At 38.6% G+C, this 19,307-nt stretch overlaps 2 protein-coding genes across 2 annotated transcripts in view; one reads left to right on the top strand and one right to left on the bottom strand.

The window, feature by feature from the left end:
* The window catches only part of LOC144634558 (protein O-mannosyl-transferase 2-like), a 53,217-nt gene that overhangs the window by 3,325 nt on the left and 30,585 nt on the right, over positions 1-19,307 (bottom strand). The gene's annotated exons all lie outside the window — the stretch shown is intronic.
* On the top strand, positions 12-19,211 carry LOC144634702 (DNA replication complex GINS protein PSF1-like). The gene is made up of 8 exons (XM_078493735.1): positions 12-147; positions 1,261-1,325; positions 3,992-4,087; positions 4,507-4,597; positions 17,550-17,621; positions 17,834-17,866; positions 18,268-18,342; positions 19,021-19,211. The coding sequence occupies exons 1-8, from the start codon at positions 73-75 to the stop codon at positions 19,084-19,086; spliced, it is 573 nt and encodes a 190-aa protein (XP_078349861.1). The 5' UTR covers positions 12-72; the 3' UTR covers positions 19,087-19,211.

Raw genomic sequence — 19,307 nt, 5'->3', positions numbered from 1 at the left:
CCACTGGTTGACGCATTTTTGCGTAGAGGTTTTTACTTGAAATTTTGTCAAGGTTTGAGAAATTTTCGCAGGATGTTTGGTGATAAAGCACTTGATCTTGTTAAAGAACTGAAAAGATCCATGGATGGCACTCTACCGCCTTACAACGTAAGATAATGCTTACTTCTTGTTGAACAAAATTGGCGGGAAAATCTGGTCAAGTTTTCATAAGCATTTCGTATTTGAATGTTACATTGTTTACAGGGAAACTTACTCATAATCATTTCCAAAATATTGGCTTCAATAACTGAGCCAATTTCACGCAAACTTAAGATATATTCATAGACTCGACATATAGATATATTAGCACGAGATTCTGCTATTTGAGGTAAATGTGACCTCATGCGCAAGATGAAATCATGAAATCAACTTAATAAGGCAGCATAGTTTTGTAGCAATTTCAAAAACACTGAATCGTGGTTAAAAGACAAATGTATGGCAAAATTTATGAAATATGCTTCTTTTAGAAATACTTAACAGATTTGTGGAATTATTTTATTTTTGTGCACACTTAATAGCTGACAGGTACAAACATGTTGCAGAACAAATCTCTTAACTTGCTTTATTATATAAACAACAGTGAAATACCAGGAAATCTTTCACGCGAAAAAATCATATCTTCACACGTGAAAATAACACGTTATTTTCACATGTGAAGATATCGATTTCGAAACATTTTCTGACAAGTTTGCCCTGTTTCAATGCTGAATAAGCCAAAGTAAATCGATATTAAGTCAAAACATCTTCGGATCTTCTTCGGCAATCTTCGGATATCTTCGGGAATTTTCGGAAAAGTTCGGAAAATGTTCGGAAACATTCGTACGACCTTCGGACAACATTTTGCAAATCTTCGGAAATCTTTGGAAAATAGTTGGCAATCTTCGGAAAATTGTCAAAAACATCCTAATTAGTAGGTTTATATAATAAACAGAATATTACATGGTTGCTTGGAGATATGAAATTTATCTTCTCGTGTTCAAATCGATATCCCACTCGTTCGCTGCGCTCACTCATGAGATATCGATTTGAACAGGAGAAGATAAATTTCATATCTCCGCCCAACCATGTAATATCCTCTATGTAATACATGTAGGTTGTAAAATTTGAAACCTTGATAATGATGACATGGAGACAGAAATGTCTATGCTAATACCGTATATTCTCATATATTCTCTTATTATTATTATTATTATTATTATTATTATTATTATTTTATTATAGGAGGATCTAGTAAGGCAGGTCTTGGAAGAGATGAAGATTTTGTTTGAGCAAAACCAAAAAGAAGTGTAAGTGGATGTACTTAGAGTTGGCAATTTTCCAATAAACAAGTTTGTTTTGATTATGGTGATGATGATGATCAAAAGGCGCGATTGTAGGGATAGATATACAGTTAAATCCCCATAATTCAAACCTTCAACTGGAATTGAAAAAGGTTCAAGTTATTGGGGAATCAAGTTATCAATGATCATAACTTTATTAACCGGTCAGTACAAAATGCAGACTGCAGATTGCAGACTGCAGACTGGGTACAAAATGCAGACTAGGTACAAAATGCAGACTGCAGACTGCAGACTGGGTACAAAATGCAGACTGACATTTGACAAGTCCAAAATATTCGTTTTCAAAAAAGAAATGCAGACTGAGGCCAAAACAATGGTCATTTAAGGAGGCTCAAAAAAAGTTTATAAATATTCGACGATTTAGTTAGCCTTTCAAAATAAATCGTTTTTCATGAAAGAGAAATTAATTAATTTTGTTCTTTTTCTTCAATCTTTTAGTGGTTTTATTTATAATATTGACCACAGATTGAAACTCTTTTCGAATAAAATCCATTTCAAGCGGCTAGCGGGAAATAACTGCCGCTAATTAAGTATGTCGCGACATCTGGCGGGTGGCATCGCAAATGTTTCTCGTCTTCTCTTTCGCCGTGAAAGAAACGTAAACACGGCAAACACGAAGAGTTGAGAGTACCTGGTAATTTTTTAACATGAAATCTCGGAAGTTTCTATTCATTGTCTACTCACAACATCAAGCGGCGGGTTGGGCATTTGAGACTTTTCTAAAACGATATATAACTCGTTTTCGCTTTCCGCCAACAAAAACATTCTAATTACTCTGAATTACTACAGCGCTACGAGCAGATGAAGAGCAACATAATTTTACCAGTAAATTTCCTCAGGAGAACTTGTCAGCCTTTGAAAGCAGAATGAATCATGGTTAAATATAGTGAGAGAAATAAACGAGATGAATTTTTAAAAATCACCGTCCAAGCAATGAATTGTGCGACAGCGTGAAATTTGAGAGCACGACTTTTCACGGCGTGAAATCACTTTACATCGTGGAATTTTCACGACATAAAAACTTTTCCATTTTTCAAACTCACGTACTTCTGCAAGCTTAGACTTTGCCGTACTTACTGCAGATCACTTTAAATAATTGCTGGTGTTGCTTTGTTCTGAAGAAGCGCAAACTGTTTATGATTTGTTCGGATCGGAGTGATGCGATGCTGGGTGTTACTAAACTGCGGATTTGTGGACCGCGGAACTTGCGGAACCTGCGGAACCCATAATTTTATGCTAATAAAAATAAAATAACGAAAACTAAAAAAATATATAAATAAACTAAAAAATCTCTAACACTACTGGCAAATTCGTTTACGAGTATAAAGAAGAATTTGTTAAAAAACTAGAAATAATTGGCGCAATTTACCGCGGAATATGCGCGATCAACTGGACCGAGTCACGAGATATCAAGTCACATGACGCCGTTCTACATGTCAACAACAACATGGCGGAATGGAGAAGAGAATATACGAGGAAAGAAGCCTGTTTTTGGCCATACGCTTCGATCTTTTTGCGGCCAAGAGCAGCATATTACCATAAAATTATTTAAACCTCACTTCAAGTCAAGATTGCAGGTTCTACTGTTCACTAAAGCAGAAACGCGAGCGACAAGAAATTTCCATATGCCAAAACTAGAAAGTTGCTCTTTCTTGATGAATTCTTGTGAGGCTTGAAACTTGACTGCCTTATCGCGTTGTTATATCAGTTATATTTGTTTGTATTCGCCTTTAGACTGTTACCGAACTACATTGTATCTTTAAGCCATCCGCTGTGTTTAAGTAGCTGATTCGCCGATAATTTGTAAAAAAATCCCGTCGACCTGCACCATTTGCAAGCTTAAGGTCTCACATTATTACCCGAGAGAATCAAAAACGAAGAATATAGCAATGCTGCTAGCCTTAACAGTATAAGCACAAGTGATAGCGGTCGAATAGAAATAGAGCTTTACAAGGGTTAAGTGCGGTTGGAAATCTCTGGACATAATTTTTCTTCCTCTCGATCTATACTGTTTGACGCAATTTGACAATGATTTTATTCACTTGTCCCACAGTGACTCTTTCAAAAGTGATGACGAGAATGACAGGTGAGTAAAATGGACATTCTATTATCGAATAAAGCGTTTTTCTGCAAGTATGCGATGGAGTGTGGTGCCGAAGGCGAAAAGTAAGAAAAAGTAAGGTTCCGGAGGTTCCGCGGTCCGCAAATCTGCAGATTAGTAACACCCTGCGATGCTTACTAGTCGAGCATATTTTCTTCTTTTGCGGTTAATGTTTAAACAAACAGCGTGTCACGCGCGCACTGTGTTCGTTATAAATGAAGGCCAAAATCTTCTCCTCTGCGTGTAATAGCCTGCTCCGAAAACTACGCTGGCTATGTGTGTATAAAATGAAAAGCGAATGCGTGACAACCGGTAAGTTATAAAATGAAATATTATCACGTATAACACGAAAAAAAAAAGTTTTAAATGTCAGTCTGCATTTTCTACCCAGTCTGCATTTTGTACCCAGTCTGCAATCTGCATTTTGTACCCAGTCTGCAATCTGCAGTCTGCAGTCTGCATTTTGTACTGACCGCTTTATTAACCGACCTATTTTTTTTCCTTTGGTTAGTGCATTAACTGTTGAAGGAGAAACTGGTTTATTCTCTGGAGTGCATCTGAGGCATGCCAGTTTAGAGAGAAATAAGAGATGTCTACTTTCCTACATGTAAGTTAGTTTAATAAAAGATTAGACTGGCAAGAACATCAATGTCCAAGGGACTCATCAAGCATCTTTCTTAAGGTTAACCACTAAGTTTTGTCTGTACAGTTTCTGCCCAATCCTGCTTTCATTTGAATGGTCACATGCTAGGGTTTCATCCATAGAAAAGAGGGAGCCGCCTTGTACAGCATAATAAACAGTACCACATGAAAGTACTGCTCAAATTATAGCTTTTCTTTGAGGGGTCACACACAATGGTTTCATCCACAGACACAAAAGATAAAAATACATTGCAAAGCATGATGAACAAATATCACCATTGAAAAATACTGTTCAGTAGTGTTTATTTGACTCATAACACACTAGGGTTTCAAGTGCTGTACTCATAACACATTAAAATTTTGTGTGTTTGTTGAACCCATCAGCTATAACAGGATGTTAAGAATAAAAGGCCTCCGATGGGAGTTTGGAACTGTTTTACCTGAAGAGATCAAGTACAATTTATGTGAACAAGAGGTTTGTAAGTTGCCTAATAACAACCTTTTAACTACTAAACAAGGGTCTACATGTTCATAGTGAAAATACGGAGATTAAATACTTTCATCTTTATCGGTGAGGTGGTGCTGGACTCCTGATGAAGCGATCCGGGTTCGAGCCATGGCAGGGGTGACTGTGTTGTGTTCTTGGGCAAGATGCTTCACTCTAATAGTGCCTCTCTCCACCCAGGTGTCTAAATGGGTACCAGCGAACTTATGTTGGAGATAACCCTCTGAGGAAATAGCATCCCATCCGGGGGTGGGAGGAGAAGAATACTCTCTGTCACTTAATGTTACAGATTACCGGGATAAGCTCTGGCGGTATAAGCCACTTGGCTCAACACAGACTTAACCTTTAGCTTACTTTCATCTCATGTTATGCAGCCTCATTTAGTGATAGTACCTAGGTTTTTTTTTTTTTTTTTTTTTTTTTATACTTTAAGAGCACAGGTTTCCTACGGTCAAACATATGTCGGTAAGAGTCCTTAAATGGATTTCGCTCATACTCTTGCCATGGGTAGGTCTCAATATGAAATAAATCACAGTATACTTTGTTTGGCTAAATATCGATTTGTTTTCGAGAAAATCGATAATTCTAAAATCCAGCAAAATTGACTCTTTCGGAGCTCAAAATTTATGCCGAGTTTGTTAGCTTCGCGTCGAAAAATTAAGCACTCTGGAAGAAAAATACCTATTTAATATCGAAGAATAACATCAAATTAGTACGTCGAAAGCAATTTCTGCTCTTGAAGTCCTTTTATCTACAAAATATAATTAAGTTTATTCGACACACTTTTGATTTAATTCAAAATAGGTCAAACTTATCGCTTTATTTAAGTATGAGCGAAGCGAAATAAATGGCCGAAAATTTGGTACTAGACAGATAAATGATTGTTCTTTTCGATACTAAAAGGATTTCCTAGGGAAATGATTTAGTGCGATGCTTTCAGATCTCAAAGTTGCTTAAAATTCGTTAATTTAACCGACCGTGACATTGTTGATCTTATCAACATTATGTAAACAATCCACGCAAAGGTTAATTTTCCCCATGTAAACTTCAACTGAGTAAAATAAAAACATAGACTTGCTTACCGTGGTGTTCGCTGATACATTGTAAATCCTGTTTTCCTCATTTACGACAAAACCTAAGCCCTCGGCGAAGCTGTTATCCTATTTTCTTGACGCGCCATTTGTAACTGATTTCCACGTCTTGAAGTGACAGTTCTTTTCCATGCATTCTTGAAAACAGTCCAGTCTTAACTGATCAGTGTAAACAGGAATACGAAGTACTTTGCTTTAAATCAACTTAAAGCTTAGCAGCAGTGGTAGATAAATCGATACGACCGGCGAATCTTCGTTTCGAAAACCGCCATTTGAGATTTGTCGGCCCAGTTGTCCTGCGGTATGCAGATAATTAATTCACACTTGAGTAACTTCCGGCACATGAAATCGACAACCACCGTGACCAGATAGCACCTAACCTGCGATCAGGCTTACCCCTCCACCGCGAGAAAAATAACACCTGATCGCAGGTTAGATAGCACCCTCCTTTTCGAAATATTGGTCGAGGCACTATTTTTATTATTTTAACATAAGCTCTCAGTGAAAAACTTTTAAGCTGAACTTGCAATAAAGTTTCACTTCAGTTAGCCACCGTTCGGGAGAGTTGTTAAATGGTTGCATGCATTCCGGGTAGAAAGTTCTTCTGTTGCGTTGCTTCGCTTTGTTTCATATTTTTTATCCAGTTCTTACCCTTGTTCAAATTCTTGCCCCTTCTTCAGTGGAAAATTTGAAACGACGTTAAAATCCGAACTGAGTTGTAAATAGTGTGAAATAATAAAAAATCTAATCTAAAAAATCTAAATCTAGTTGGAGCCGGTCCCGAAGGTACCCGTTTCAGAGAGAGTTGGCTGTACACAAAACCTTAGATGGCGTCGTTGGATCCGTCTCCCGTGAATGTCAGTTAAAAATATATATTCTGTGTAGTCTAGCCTGTAAACAAGCTCTCCTTCTTTCTCCTGTGGAGGATTGGGCGAAATAAAAACGGGAATGAAAGGTGGGGAAGGGGTGGGGAAAAAAGGGACCATATATCATGTCAGGAGCCCATCAGGGCTCCTGATCATGTATATGCAGTTGTAATACCAGTCACGGTAAACAATTTATAATAAAACGCTGAACATTTAACTGTTTACGCCAAGGTGTATATTGGTGTAAAAATAAAGGAAAGGGTGCTTTTCACTTCATTAGATTAAAGCTAGGTGAAGAAAAGTACACGTAATCAGAAGTTTGTTATGGACTTCTGACGTGATGCCATTTTTTGTATTTATTTCTGCAAAGTACAACAAAGCATTTATACCAAAGTAGCATTATTTAAAAAAAAAAATGAGCATAATTACAGTTGAGCATTATATCGGACAAAAAACAAGCATTGTTAGAAGCATAACATTCCCTTTTTACCAGCGTAATTGGAAGGGCCTCTGGTATTCAGTTAGAAAGAACTTGCATTCAAAAGATACCGCGTTCTAGAAACAAGTCACCCCGTTTTGGCTGCTGATATTTTGGAACTTTTGTGTGTTCAAAATACCATATCTCGTTCTAGATATTGTCTGATATTGAAAATCCCGTTCTAGATCGGGAACCCAAAGCCACGACCTCATTGGACGGCACAGAGCCGTTTTGGGGGAATACCCCAGCTTCGACAACTCCTTCCTAATAAAGTTCGCCTATTGAATTGAGAATTATGGTGATTATTAAGTTATTACTTTATATCTCTTGTTGTTTGGAAACTTGAGTCGTATTATAATTAAACGTCTTATTTACGAAGGAATAGACTGCGGATAATATTTGAAACTTAAACCGTTTTTCACCTAATAGCTTCCAAATCAACTCAAAAACACACCGGAAAACAGGTTTAAAAACAAAATATTTATATAATGACTATGATATTTTTAATACATTTGGGTCCCCTGACGGCGAGGCGCTTTTCTCTCCCCGCAAGCTCTGGCGGGGGGCACCTTCCCTTGTTTACGCCGGACCCCAACAGAATATATATATATTGGTCATATTTTTTAACATTCACGGAAGACGGATCCAACGATAACATCTTAGATTTTGCTTTCACCTGTTTTGCCTTGACCTAATCAAGAACTTGGACAAAGGCAAGAACAAAAAAAAACTATAAAGCGAAGCAACGCAACAGAAGAACCTTAGACCCGGGAGTTAAAAGCGCTGTCATGCAACTATTTAATTACATGTTCAGCCCAAAAGTTTTTCATTTAGAGCTTATATTAATATAGCAATAGTATGGTGCCTCAACCAATACTATACCAAAACGCAGGGTGCTATCTGGTCACGGCGGTTGTCGATTTCATGTGCCGGAAGTTACGCAAATGTGAAATACATTATTTGCACACCGCAGGGCCGACAAAACTCAAATAGCAGTTTTCGAAAAGAAGATTTGCCGGCCGAATCGATTTATCAACCACTGCTGCTGTCTGGAACGTTTCGGTCCGATTTTCGGATAGGATATGTCTTCTGTTTACACGGGGCCGTTCTGGAACCGGTGCGGGACGGAACCAAAACTAGACCTGCTATTTTGCAGGTCAAGTTATGGAACCGTTCCGGACCGGTTCCAGAACCGTCCTGTGTAAACACATGGATCGGTGCCAAACGCTTCCGTGTAAACAGAGGCCGATCCGGTCCGGTCCAGTTCGGAACGGCTCCGGTCCGGTCCCGTGTAAACGTAGCCTAGCTGGTTAGAGTATAAAAATGACTGAAAAAACGGCAAGGACAGGACCAACACCAGGTGTCCGTCTTATAGAGATCTTCAATAAGGGAGAGTTGACTCTACAACTGTTTTGCCTTAGCCTAATCAAGAATTTGAACAAGGGTAAGAACTGGATAAAAATATGCAGCAAAGCGAAGCAACGCAACAGAAGAACTTTCGACCCGGAAGTTAAAAGCGCTTTCATGCAACCATTTAACAACTCTCTCGAACGGTGGCTTACTGAAGTGAAACTTAATTACAAGTTCAGCCCAAAAAATTTTCATTGAGAGCTTATGTTAAAATAATAAAAATAATGCCTCAACCAATACACCAAAAAGCAGGGTGCTTTCTGGTCACGGTGGTTGTCGATTTCATGTGCCGGAAGTTACTCAAGTGTGAATTAATTATCTGCATACCGCAGGACAACTGGGCCGACAAATCTCAAATGGCGGTTTTCGAAACGAAGATTCGCCGGTCGTATCGATTTATCTACCACTGCTGCTAAGCTTTAAGTTGATTTAAAGCAAAGTACTTCGTATTCCTGTTTACACTGATCAGTTAAGACTGGACTGTTTTCAAGAATGCATGGAAAAGAACTGTCACTTCAAGACGTGGAAATCAGTTACAAATGGCGCGTCAAGATAATAGGATAACAGCTTCGCCGAGGGCTTAGGTTTTGTCGTAAATGAGGAAAACAGGATTTACAATGTATCAGCGAACACCACGGTAAGCAAGTCTATGTTTTTATTTTACTCAGTTGAAGTTTACATGGGGAAAATTAACCTTTGCGTGGATTGTTTACATAATGTTGATAAGATCAACAATGTCACGGTCGGTTAAATTAACGAATTTTAAGCAACTTTGAGATCTGAAAGCATCGCACTAAATCATTTCCCTAGGAAATCCTTTTAGTATCGAAAAGAACAATCATTTATCTGTCTAGTACCAAATTTTCGGCCAATTATTTCGCTTCGCTCATACTTAAATAAAGCGATAAGTTTGACCTATTTTGAATTAAATCAAAAGTGTGTCGAATAAACTTAATTATATTTTGTAAATAAAAGGACTTTAAGAGCAGAAATTGCTTTCGACGTACTAATTTGATGTTATTCTTCGATATTAAGTGTCATTGTCAGAGAAAACCAGGCAATGCCAAAAGATGGGGGTCAGCCGATTTCCCTAATATTTTCAGCATTTAAAACCTATTGAATAAGATAAAGATTGGTGGCATTTAAATGATTTTCTGCCTTTTCAATCCTGAGATTGACCACCCCCTAGTTTTTGGCACAGAAACTGCCAAAAATTTTTATAAAAATGGCCAAATTCGCGGTACAGGAAACAGATCTTCCTTTTGCATTTCGTGCACAAAACTTTTTCGCAAGGTAAATTAACTGGTTGTTGATGTTTTGCATGCTTAGAAAAACTTTTCAGTTTAACTGTAATTTTTACCGTATTTTCTAAACTGGGTAGGTAGCTTGTGCCTTGCCGAGAGTGAATTTGGGGGATTTTCAAATTTAATTTTTTCAAAAGTGCGGTGGTTTATTTTTTATTAAAAGCCATTTTAAACAGTCCATACCTTTTAATCAATTATTGATTGGCACAAAACTCTTTTTCCACGTTTATTCAAAAATCCTCTGTTCTCTTATGGCTATTTCCCGCTTTTCACTTAAAATTAAATTTTATGATATTTTTATTTAGGTGATTAAATAGGCCGTGCATCACCTTACGTTCTTATTTTATTTTTAGATTTCTATTCAAAACGAGATTATTTTACTTCGAAAACTTTTTCATTTTCATTCGGAAATTATCTTAATACCTTTTCTTCTTCCTTTATGATAATTCTTGTGGCAAGCGAGAATGGCGATGTTCACTGAGATGGAGCTCACTTCATTCAGATAGTCACTTTACTTATCCGTAGTAGAGTGGCAGGTATGAGCACCTGTCCAGAACACTAAAAAGAAGTAACAGCCGACTGCAGGCGACTGGCGACCTTGAAAAATACCAATGCAAAAATTAATAACACGCCGTGTTTGTATGACCTTTGTAATGTATGCAATACTGTCACGCTGGTTGTAATTTGAGCTCCTTTCTTTTCATCTTTTCAATTCGTCTCATTCTTTTCATCCCAAAAGACACAAAAACGCATACAAGACCCAAATAATTGATTAGTGGAAAACACGGGGTCGGGGTCCCGGGGTCCCGGGGTGTGGAAAAGACGGGGTGTGGAAAACGCGGGGTCCCGGAGTCTGTAAAAAACACGGGGTGTGGAAAGCCCGGGGTGTGGAAAACGCGGGGTTCCGGGGTCTGTAGAAAACACGGGGTGTGGAAAACGCGGGTGTCGGGGTCTGTGGAAAACGCGGGGTCCCGGGGTCTAAAAATAAAAAAAAAATTCTGGCTAAAAGACATGTATATAGTTTATCACCAAAGTTAATACATTCGTAAAACGTGTTTCCTTGCATTGAAAGCCTATTATTCATGTCGTAAAACTATTCAATTTGTGAATCATATACTTTCTTTCGATCCTTTTGAATATCGATTTTTCCATTTTAAAAAAAACTAAATATGAGTATTATTTTTTATTGAATTTTTTCATTTAATTTTTTCCTGATCCGAATTAAAAACTACGCCCATCTCTACTCACTCGCTACTTCCACTATTCTTCGGCGTGCGGTGCCGTGGTTTGGCAGTACCAGTATTAGATGAGGAATCTTCTATCTCTTCGCTTTTGTCACTCAACATATACTCTACGCCTCCTAAGCTTGAGCATGATAAACTGCAGCCGAATAAAAACATTGCAGCGCGACTGATACTGAACTAGCGGAACGAACACATAACTCCCACCCTCAAACATCACTCTTCCTTTCAAATCACGCATCTTTTTAAGATCCTACTTTTAACCTACAAGCCCTTATCCCTCTACTTTCTTTTTACGCCAACTCCCTACCTGACGTTATCACCTTTTCTTTTTGCCCCTAAACTTTAACGACCTACCCTTCCCTGATCTGAGCATTTAAAACCTAAAATTTCACACCGCTAGAACTTTTTCAAAACAAAAAAAATTCAACTTTGAATAAGATACGTGGGACCCCTTTTTCCAAACCCCGGACCCCCCCACACCCCCGTTTTTCACCCCTGTCCACCCCCGGACCCCGCTTTTCCACACCCCTTTTTCCACTCCCGACCCCGCTTTTCTACACCCCGACCCCACCCCCCCCCCCTCCTCTCTTTCTATCACATACGTCAAATTGGTTGTGCTGAAATTTTCGCGTCTTGTGATCTCGCTTCTTTTTTTTAAAAACTTTACCGTCACGACATCCGCCGGGATCCGCCTCCTAAAATAAATAACGAAATCTCTTTATTATCTTTTTACTCGCACCGCCCCGTGCGTCGTCCAACTTCTCCTTTTTTCTTCCTTACGGTACGTACTTGGCGGTTTTCACTGACTTTTCCTCGCGGACTCCGGCACTATTACACTCTGATCCGCGCGCATCACACACTCTTTCATCTCTCTCTCTAAGGCATCACTACCCCTCTATTCTTCATCCCCTTTGCTCACTCCTATTCTCTTTCTTATTTTTACCCTGGTCCTTCTGGGGAAAAAACTTTTTTTACTATCTTGTGGCGTGGTTCACCAAACCTTGAGCAGTTTCATTTATTTTCTACCCACCTATTCCCGGCTTTTTAACTACCATATTGCGCGGGGCGAGAGTTATCCGAGGTACAGGAGAAATGCTTAAAGAGTATACATCACGCCGGGGACACTAGTGCATGCCTAACAAATATATTCGTTTTTACTTTACGATCACTTGTTCTGTACAACAAAATATCCAACATCCAACCAACATAAAGGAAAGGGTAAGCAAGTGATCTTCTTGTTCATGTTGTATTTATAGTGTATCCCACTGGCATTTCAAAAAGATGTTTTTTATACATCAGTTTCCTCGATTCTAGAAGCTGGGTGTGGCCATATAAACAGTGTATCACTAATTAGTAGTCCGAGTTTTCTATGAGTTGGATTAATCAACGGGCTCGCGAGTCGACTATCGCTATCCAAAACATACAGTGGACTATCGCTATCCAAACCTGAATTTAAGTACTTTTAAGCCAACGAACAATCATCCCTATCAGCGATTATAGTTCACTAATTTTCTAGATTCTGTTGGATTAGTTGATCACGTGGCGTCATGGTGTTCATCCGCGGAGAGACACTATCAGCCTTTGAGTTGACACTGGAATTTTCTCTTCTGTTGGTTTACTTCTTGACGCGATATGGTTATCGCGGAGGACACTATCAGCCCTTATAGTTCACCACTAATTTTCTCCATTCTGATTGGTTTAATTGATTACGTGACGTGATAGTGTTCATCCGCGGAGTGCACTATGTCAGCCCATAGTGCATGCCGGTCTGAGAAAATGTCTGGATGGATAGTGCCCGCCCGTGAATTTTTTGTAAACAAGTGGGCCTGCAGACAAAAACGCAACAATTCACTGCATTTATGGGTTTCTTGTCTGGTTTGTTAATTTCGGCTTTCATTGAGTTTTTTATTCTGAAGTAACGTCTGTTAGGGCGCACGGAAGAATTTAGTGGAAAAACGTAGGGTTTTTTGAACTATCTTCTTAGCCCCTTGGAATTGTTTCTTAAACTAGCATATACTCTTCTCGCTATTTTTATTCCGCGAACTTCCCGACTTATTCTCCCTTTAACCCTCCGGGCTATTTTATCGCAACTTCCCGTTCCTCGAAAAACACTCTATTTTAATCTCTTTCTCTCTCTCTCTCTCTCTCTCTCTCTCTCTCTCATCAAAAAAAAAAAAAATCATCTTTTCCGCCCCATTCTATTCCTTTCCGCTTGGGTGGGACCCCTCCCCGGGCGATCCGTTGCTTCGCGTCTCCCCTCTGTCACCTCGCGCTGCTGAGCTCTCCCGTCGCCTGTCGTGTTCCGCTTCTTTCTACTAAGCCTGAAATATATTTCGTTCCTACACATTTCCCTGACGGCAGAAGACTGCGATTTGAGTAACACCTCTCCTCGACACAAGAATATTTCTTCGTGCGAGGTTAACGCTGCATCTCGACCGTTTGCGCTCTCGGCTTTTCTCTGAGCTTGCAGAGCTTCGCTGTTCTTTTTGCTACTTTGTTCTTTCTTTCTTGGCGCAGATTTGGCAAAGACTCCTCGTGGTGTTGAGCGTTGGGGTATCCCGTGGCATAGGCATTGCGTCGCGGCGCCTTTCTTTTCTCTCCGCGCGGAACTTCACCTCCGAAGAGATGTGCGTTTTCAAACCATTCCGACTCTCTTGTGCATGGTAGCTTCCTACATATAGTCTGCACTCCTCTCTCTTGTCGTCTCTTGTCTTGTGTGTTTGTGTCTCTTGGGGTGGCGCGACTTGGAGAGGAGCTCAAAAACCGCGTGACAGTATTGCATACAACAAAGGTCATCAAACACGGCGTGTGTCATATCTGTTTGCTTGATCTTTGTGCATGAAAGGATTTCGTCTCGCCTGAGTCGCTGTTACTTCTCTTTTAGTGTTCTGACGGTGCTCATCCTCCACTCTATCTGGTGTCAAGTGACCTTATCTGTGAGTGAGCTCTCTCCTCTCGCCTCCTGCCACTCACAACAAACCTAGTAGTGGACTGTAACATCTTGTACCATCTACGGTAGATAGTTGTACTTCGGGACACAAGGTGATTCTTGTAAGCTCGGCTTCATACTTATAGAGTGTTTGTCCCTGACACGTGATAACATGATTGAAACTGACAAAAGTCCGTGTCGACGTGAGAAAACGTCTCGGCTTTTACCTTGATCAACTACTAATTAGTATCTCCTTTTAGAAACAAACTAATTTATACTACTTACGCGACTATTTTGCGGGATCAATAATCACGGCCTGCGGTATCAACTTTAAAAATAGTTAAAAACTTTTGGTTTCCACCTCTGAACAACTATTTCAATTTAAAGTATTTTCAATTTGTGAATTTTAGTGAGATTTAGCGGGAAAATAGCCATAGAGCAATCAGAGGCATTTTTGAACTAATTCGTGGGAAAAGAGTTTATTGTGCCAATCAATAATTCTTGTTTTTGATTAGAGGGTATGGACTGTTATAAAATGGCTTTTAATAAAAATAAACCACCGCACTTTTGAAAAATTAAATTTGAAATCCCCCAAATTCACTCTGCGGCAAGGCACAAGCTACCTACCCAGTTTAGAAAATATGGTAAAAATTAAGTTAAACTGAAAAGTTGTTTCTACATGCAAAACATTAAAACCAGTTAATTTACCTTGAGAAAAAGTTTTGTGCACGAAATGCAAAGGAAGATCTGTTTCCTGTACCGCGAATTTGGCCTTTTTTATGAGGATTTTTGGCAGTTTCTGTGCCAAAAACTAGGGGGTGGTCAATCTCAGGATTGAAAAGGCAGAAAATCATTTAAATGCCACCAATCTTTATCTTATCTGATAGGTTTTAAATGCTGAAAATATTAGGGAAATCGGCTGACCCCCATCTTTTGGCATTGCCTGGTTTTCTCTGACAATGACACTTAAATAGGTATTTTTCTTCCAGAGTGCTTTATTTTTCGACGCGAAGCTAACAAACTCGGCATAAATTTTGAGCCCCAAAAGCGTCAATTTTGCTGGATTTTAGAATTATCGATTTTCTCGAAAACAAATCGATATTTAGCCAAACAAAGTATACTGTGATTTATTTCATATAAAGGCCTACCCATGGTAAGAGAATGAGCGAAATCCGTAACAGGGCTCTTGCCAAGAATTTTCATTTTTGTTTGAAATTTGTGCATATGTCCTCTTAATGCTTTAGAAGATTTACACTACAGTACATTACATTTGTTTAACCCTACATATATTACATTACACAGTACATTATATTATGTTACACAAACATACTACATTACTTACGTTATACGTTACAAAAGTAATTACGGTACATGTTAAACACCTAATCTCCAAAAAACTTAATAATCTTATACATTATATTACAAAGAGTTGATAATTGGCTTCCACTTTTCAACGTGAGTTTTCAGTTTGTTATTTTTTAGGGCAATGGATCGCTCAATTGATTCAATGTATTTTATTTTTATGATAACATGTGGCAAAAGGGGTAGAATATTCTTGAGCCGGTTAGAGTAAATGACCTGTTTACCAATAATAATAATATGATTTAGAAGGGTCCAATTGAGATTCTTTCGAGCTAGGCCGAAAATGATATCGTAATCATTTAAAAAGTCAATATTTATGTCTATGGATTTTAGCCAAAGAACAACGGACTTCCAAAAGTCGATGCTATGTTTACAATAACAAAAAAGATGCTCGAGAGATTCCTCAGACGTGTGACAGGAAGTACAAAGAGGAGAGCTGACTATTTTCATTTTGTATAGAGATTTGTTGGTGTACAGTATCCGATTGAGAATTTTGTATTGGAAAATTTTTGTATTCGTGTCAATTGTAACGACATGTGGAATTAAGTAAAATGTTTCCCAGTCTAGCTCGTGATTGTGAAATAATGTTGTATATTTGTGTCGTGCCGCTGGGTCTACTTGAATCGTCTCCACCAATTCCCAGTATAGCTTTTTCGAGTTAATCGAATCAAGCGGAAAGCATTTACCATTTAAATAGAGGGTATGTTGCAATACAGGTGGGATGTAAGATTCAATAGGAGTCCCATTCGAGTTAATTAGGGCTTTCCACGGAGAAGGAAGGGAGTCAAAAATACCCAGTAGTGAGAAAAATTCAATGAGCGTAAGCCCAATTGTCGCAAAAGAGGGCCAAAGCTTTAGCTTGCCGTTCTTGGTCAGAATGTCAGAAATGAAAGTGATACCCTTTGAGAGTAGTCTTCTGTAAAAAATAGGTTTGCCGTTGATGCGTACGAATTGATTGTTCCAGAGGATTTGGTTTAGAACTTCGCCACGGGACTCGGCAGGTTTGGTCGTTAATTTTGACCAGACATCAAGACAGTCTCTGTAAAAGCTGGGAATATGGTCTGGTAGGTCAGCAGGATTGAAATTGCAGTATAAGAGAAATTTTCCGCCATAGTCCTTGAGAAAGAACGAAAGAAAGTGTTTCCATGGGCTGTCGTAATCCTCAATATATTTTTTAAGACAGATAATGCGTTGGGTATCGATAAGAGTTTTAACATGTGGCATTCTTAGACCACCATTCTTATAATCACTGATTAGTGCTAAGCGTTTAATTTTGTCACATCCCTTCCAGATGAACCTGTAGATAATGGAGTTAAGCTCTTTGATTATTTTTTTCGTGGAGCACATAAGTGATGCGCGAAACATAAATTTTGGTATAAGAAATGTCTTAACGACCTGGATTTTGCCATATAAAGTCAAGTTCAGGCATCTCCATCCTGCTAGGGTATCGGAAAGCGACTTTAGAGTTTCATCATAGTTGAGCTCTTGTTTTTTCTTCAAATCGTAGGTAAAATGAACGCCAAGAATTTTAATTGGTTTATTAACTTTGTCGATACCAGCAGGAAAGGGTTGGTCGTTATCGTGGCTGGTTCCTAGCCATAAAGCTTCGGTTTTCTCCGCGTTGAGCTTCAAGCCAGAACACAATCCAAATTTATGAAGAGTCGTGGAAAGATTTTCGAGGGAGTTGACGTCATGTAAAAACGTTGTCAGATCATCAGCGAAAGCTGCAAGTTTGATTTCCTTGTCAACGACAATACCTTTTATACTCACGTCACTTCTGATTCTAACAAGCAACACTTCGAGAGCAATGATAAAGAGGTATGCCGACAGCGGATCCCCCTGCCTGACACCTCTTCGAACGTCAAAAAGCTGAGAAGAAAAGCCGTTGTTTATAACACAGCTCGATATGTTACAGTACAGTACAGAAACCCAACGGATAAACGATTCACCGAAGTTAAAAGCTCGCAAGGCTTTAAATAAGAAGGACCAGCTTAGTGAGTCAAAAGCTTTCTCGAAATCAAAGGCAACCATTAGACCAGACAGCTGTTGAATCTTAGTGTACTCCATGATATCTTCAATGGTGTATAGTACCTAGGTGATTTTCCATCACTGATGCAAGTTGCCAAGCAACAGACTGTACTGTTTGTGATTCTTTTCATGCATGCCTCTTTCCAAAATTATATGTGTTGTACTAACTAACCTTGTGACTATTAATATCTTGATTCTTTTATAAAACAGGTCCAGTGGTTTACAAAGTACAACAAATCATTGGCAACGTACATGAGAACTGTTGGTCTGGACTTAACTCAGGTGAAAGGACTTGATGTACTTTAAATGGAGAGAACATGAAAAAATAAAGCTGAGAAATAATTAAATGGGCCGGGAGCTTAGCCAATTTTTCCTTTTAGGGTTGGAAGAAACCTAGGTCCAATTGCCCAGGGCAAGTAAATTTGCTCTTGCTCTCCTTTATCTTGTGCCATGTTTGCAGTCATCTTATTTCAAGTTCTTATTTGATTTGGCAGGATATGAAGCCACCTAAATCACTTTACATTGAGGTATGTGTGTCGATGTACAATGTAACACGACAATACAACAATGATCTATCAACATTCCTACTTGGCTCTGAGACTTCTGTAGGGGAATAAAACAAAAAAAGGAGGTGTTTGAGCATGCCCAAGCTCAATGAAGTTTCTCTTTTTATATTTCTTAAAGCCTCAGCCTGTGAATGCAGACATATTTCCAGCTGTCGTTTCTCTCTTGCTGGAGAGAAAGGACAGCCAGATTATGCATCTCGTTCGCAGGCTACTAAAGCCTTAGAGTCAAGCTAGAATTTTTATGTATCAAAATAGGCCTGTTGTCTGCAGTTTTTGTGAAAGTTGCATTGAACATTTCATTTAAAGCAATGAATAATTAATTATTATTATTATTTTGTTTATTACGTATGTGCATTTGGCAGGTTCGATGTTTAGAAGACTATGGAGAGTTTGAAACAGAAGATGGAACAGTTGTGTTATTGAAAAAGAACAGTCAAGTGAGGATACACAAAATTTGTGGCATCTTTTTGACAACTTTAAATGGGTTCTGTTTATTTTTACCCGAAATGCAGAGACACAATTATTTATTAGAGGGAGTAGGATCGAAAAGGCAAAGGCGGCACAGCCATGTGTGCCAGTACCTAAATAAAATGTGTTTATTAAAGGAGCTATGTCACAGGGATTTCGTGGGTTTTTGGTCTAAACTGTTCTGAAATTAGTAGTGCAGGGCTGTAGACACCTAACTCAGGAAAAACACTATCTTTGAACATCTAAAGGAAGATATAATCTTTTATGGAGGGAAGTAAAACCACAGCTATACAGGCGTGCAAAAACAACTTGAAAAGTTTAGCCTCAATTTATAAAGTTGTAATCCATTTCTATCCGAGCCATTCACAGGCAAACATGCTTGTTAACAGTTTCAGTGCTCTAAAAACAATTGTTAATAAACATGGATCATTATTTTTAGGTTTCCTATGACACAAATATATTATTTTGGCTGTTCAAAAATCTGTTAAAAACTTTACAAAGCTCTTTTAAGATTTTTATTAAATTAAAATATTCCTAGCACTTAGAAGTGACAGTTTAAGGTAGTGTATGACAGGGTTAAAAATGTAAACAAATACCAGAAAAAACCATTCTGATTAATGTGGTATTCTTTTTATTAATTCTTTCAGCATTTCCTGCCAAGATCTCACTGTGAACATCTTATCAGACAAGGAATTCTGGAACATATTTTGTAGAGCAACGTCATCAACCTTGTGGAAACATTTTCTATTCCAAACATAATTTATATTCATAAATTATACAACCTTCCAAGTTAAGACCAATTTAGTCGCCATGGCGACTAAAATTTTGGAGCTGGCGACTAAATTTGAACCAAGGTCGCCAGCCTGGCGACTAAAATTGGGAGGAAAGATTGAAAGCATCAGCTTAATTTGGTGACTAAAATTTTTCACTGGTG

This window comes from Oculina patagonica, chromosome 13 (assembly GCF_052425735.1).
Source record: "Oculina patagonica isolate OP01 chromosome 13, crgOcupat, whole genome shotgun sequence".
In the NCBI taxonomy this organism is placed as follows: Eukaryota; Metazoa; Cnidaria; class Anthozoa; order Scleractinia; family Oculinidae; genus Oculina; species Oculina patagonica.
Note: the sequence above shows the minus strand (reverse complement) of the source record. Positions and strands in the feature narration are given on the sequence as shown.

Excerpts from the sequence above, each read along its gene's own strand:
- LOC144634702 (XM_078493735.1), top strand. The coding sequence starts at position 73 with ATGTTTGGTGATAAAGCACTTGATCTTGTTAAAGAACTGAAAAGATCC. Across the intron at positions 148-1,260 it reads GCACTCTACCGCCTTACAAC|GAGGATCTAGTAAGGCAGGT; the intron begins GTAAGATAATGC and ends ATTTTATTATAG. Across the intron at positions 17,867-18,267 it reads CTAAATCACTTTACATTGAG|GTTCGATGTTTAGAAGACTA; the intron begins GTATGTGTGTCG and ends TGCATTTGGCAG.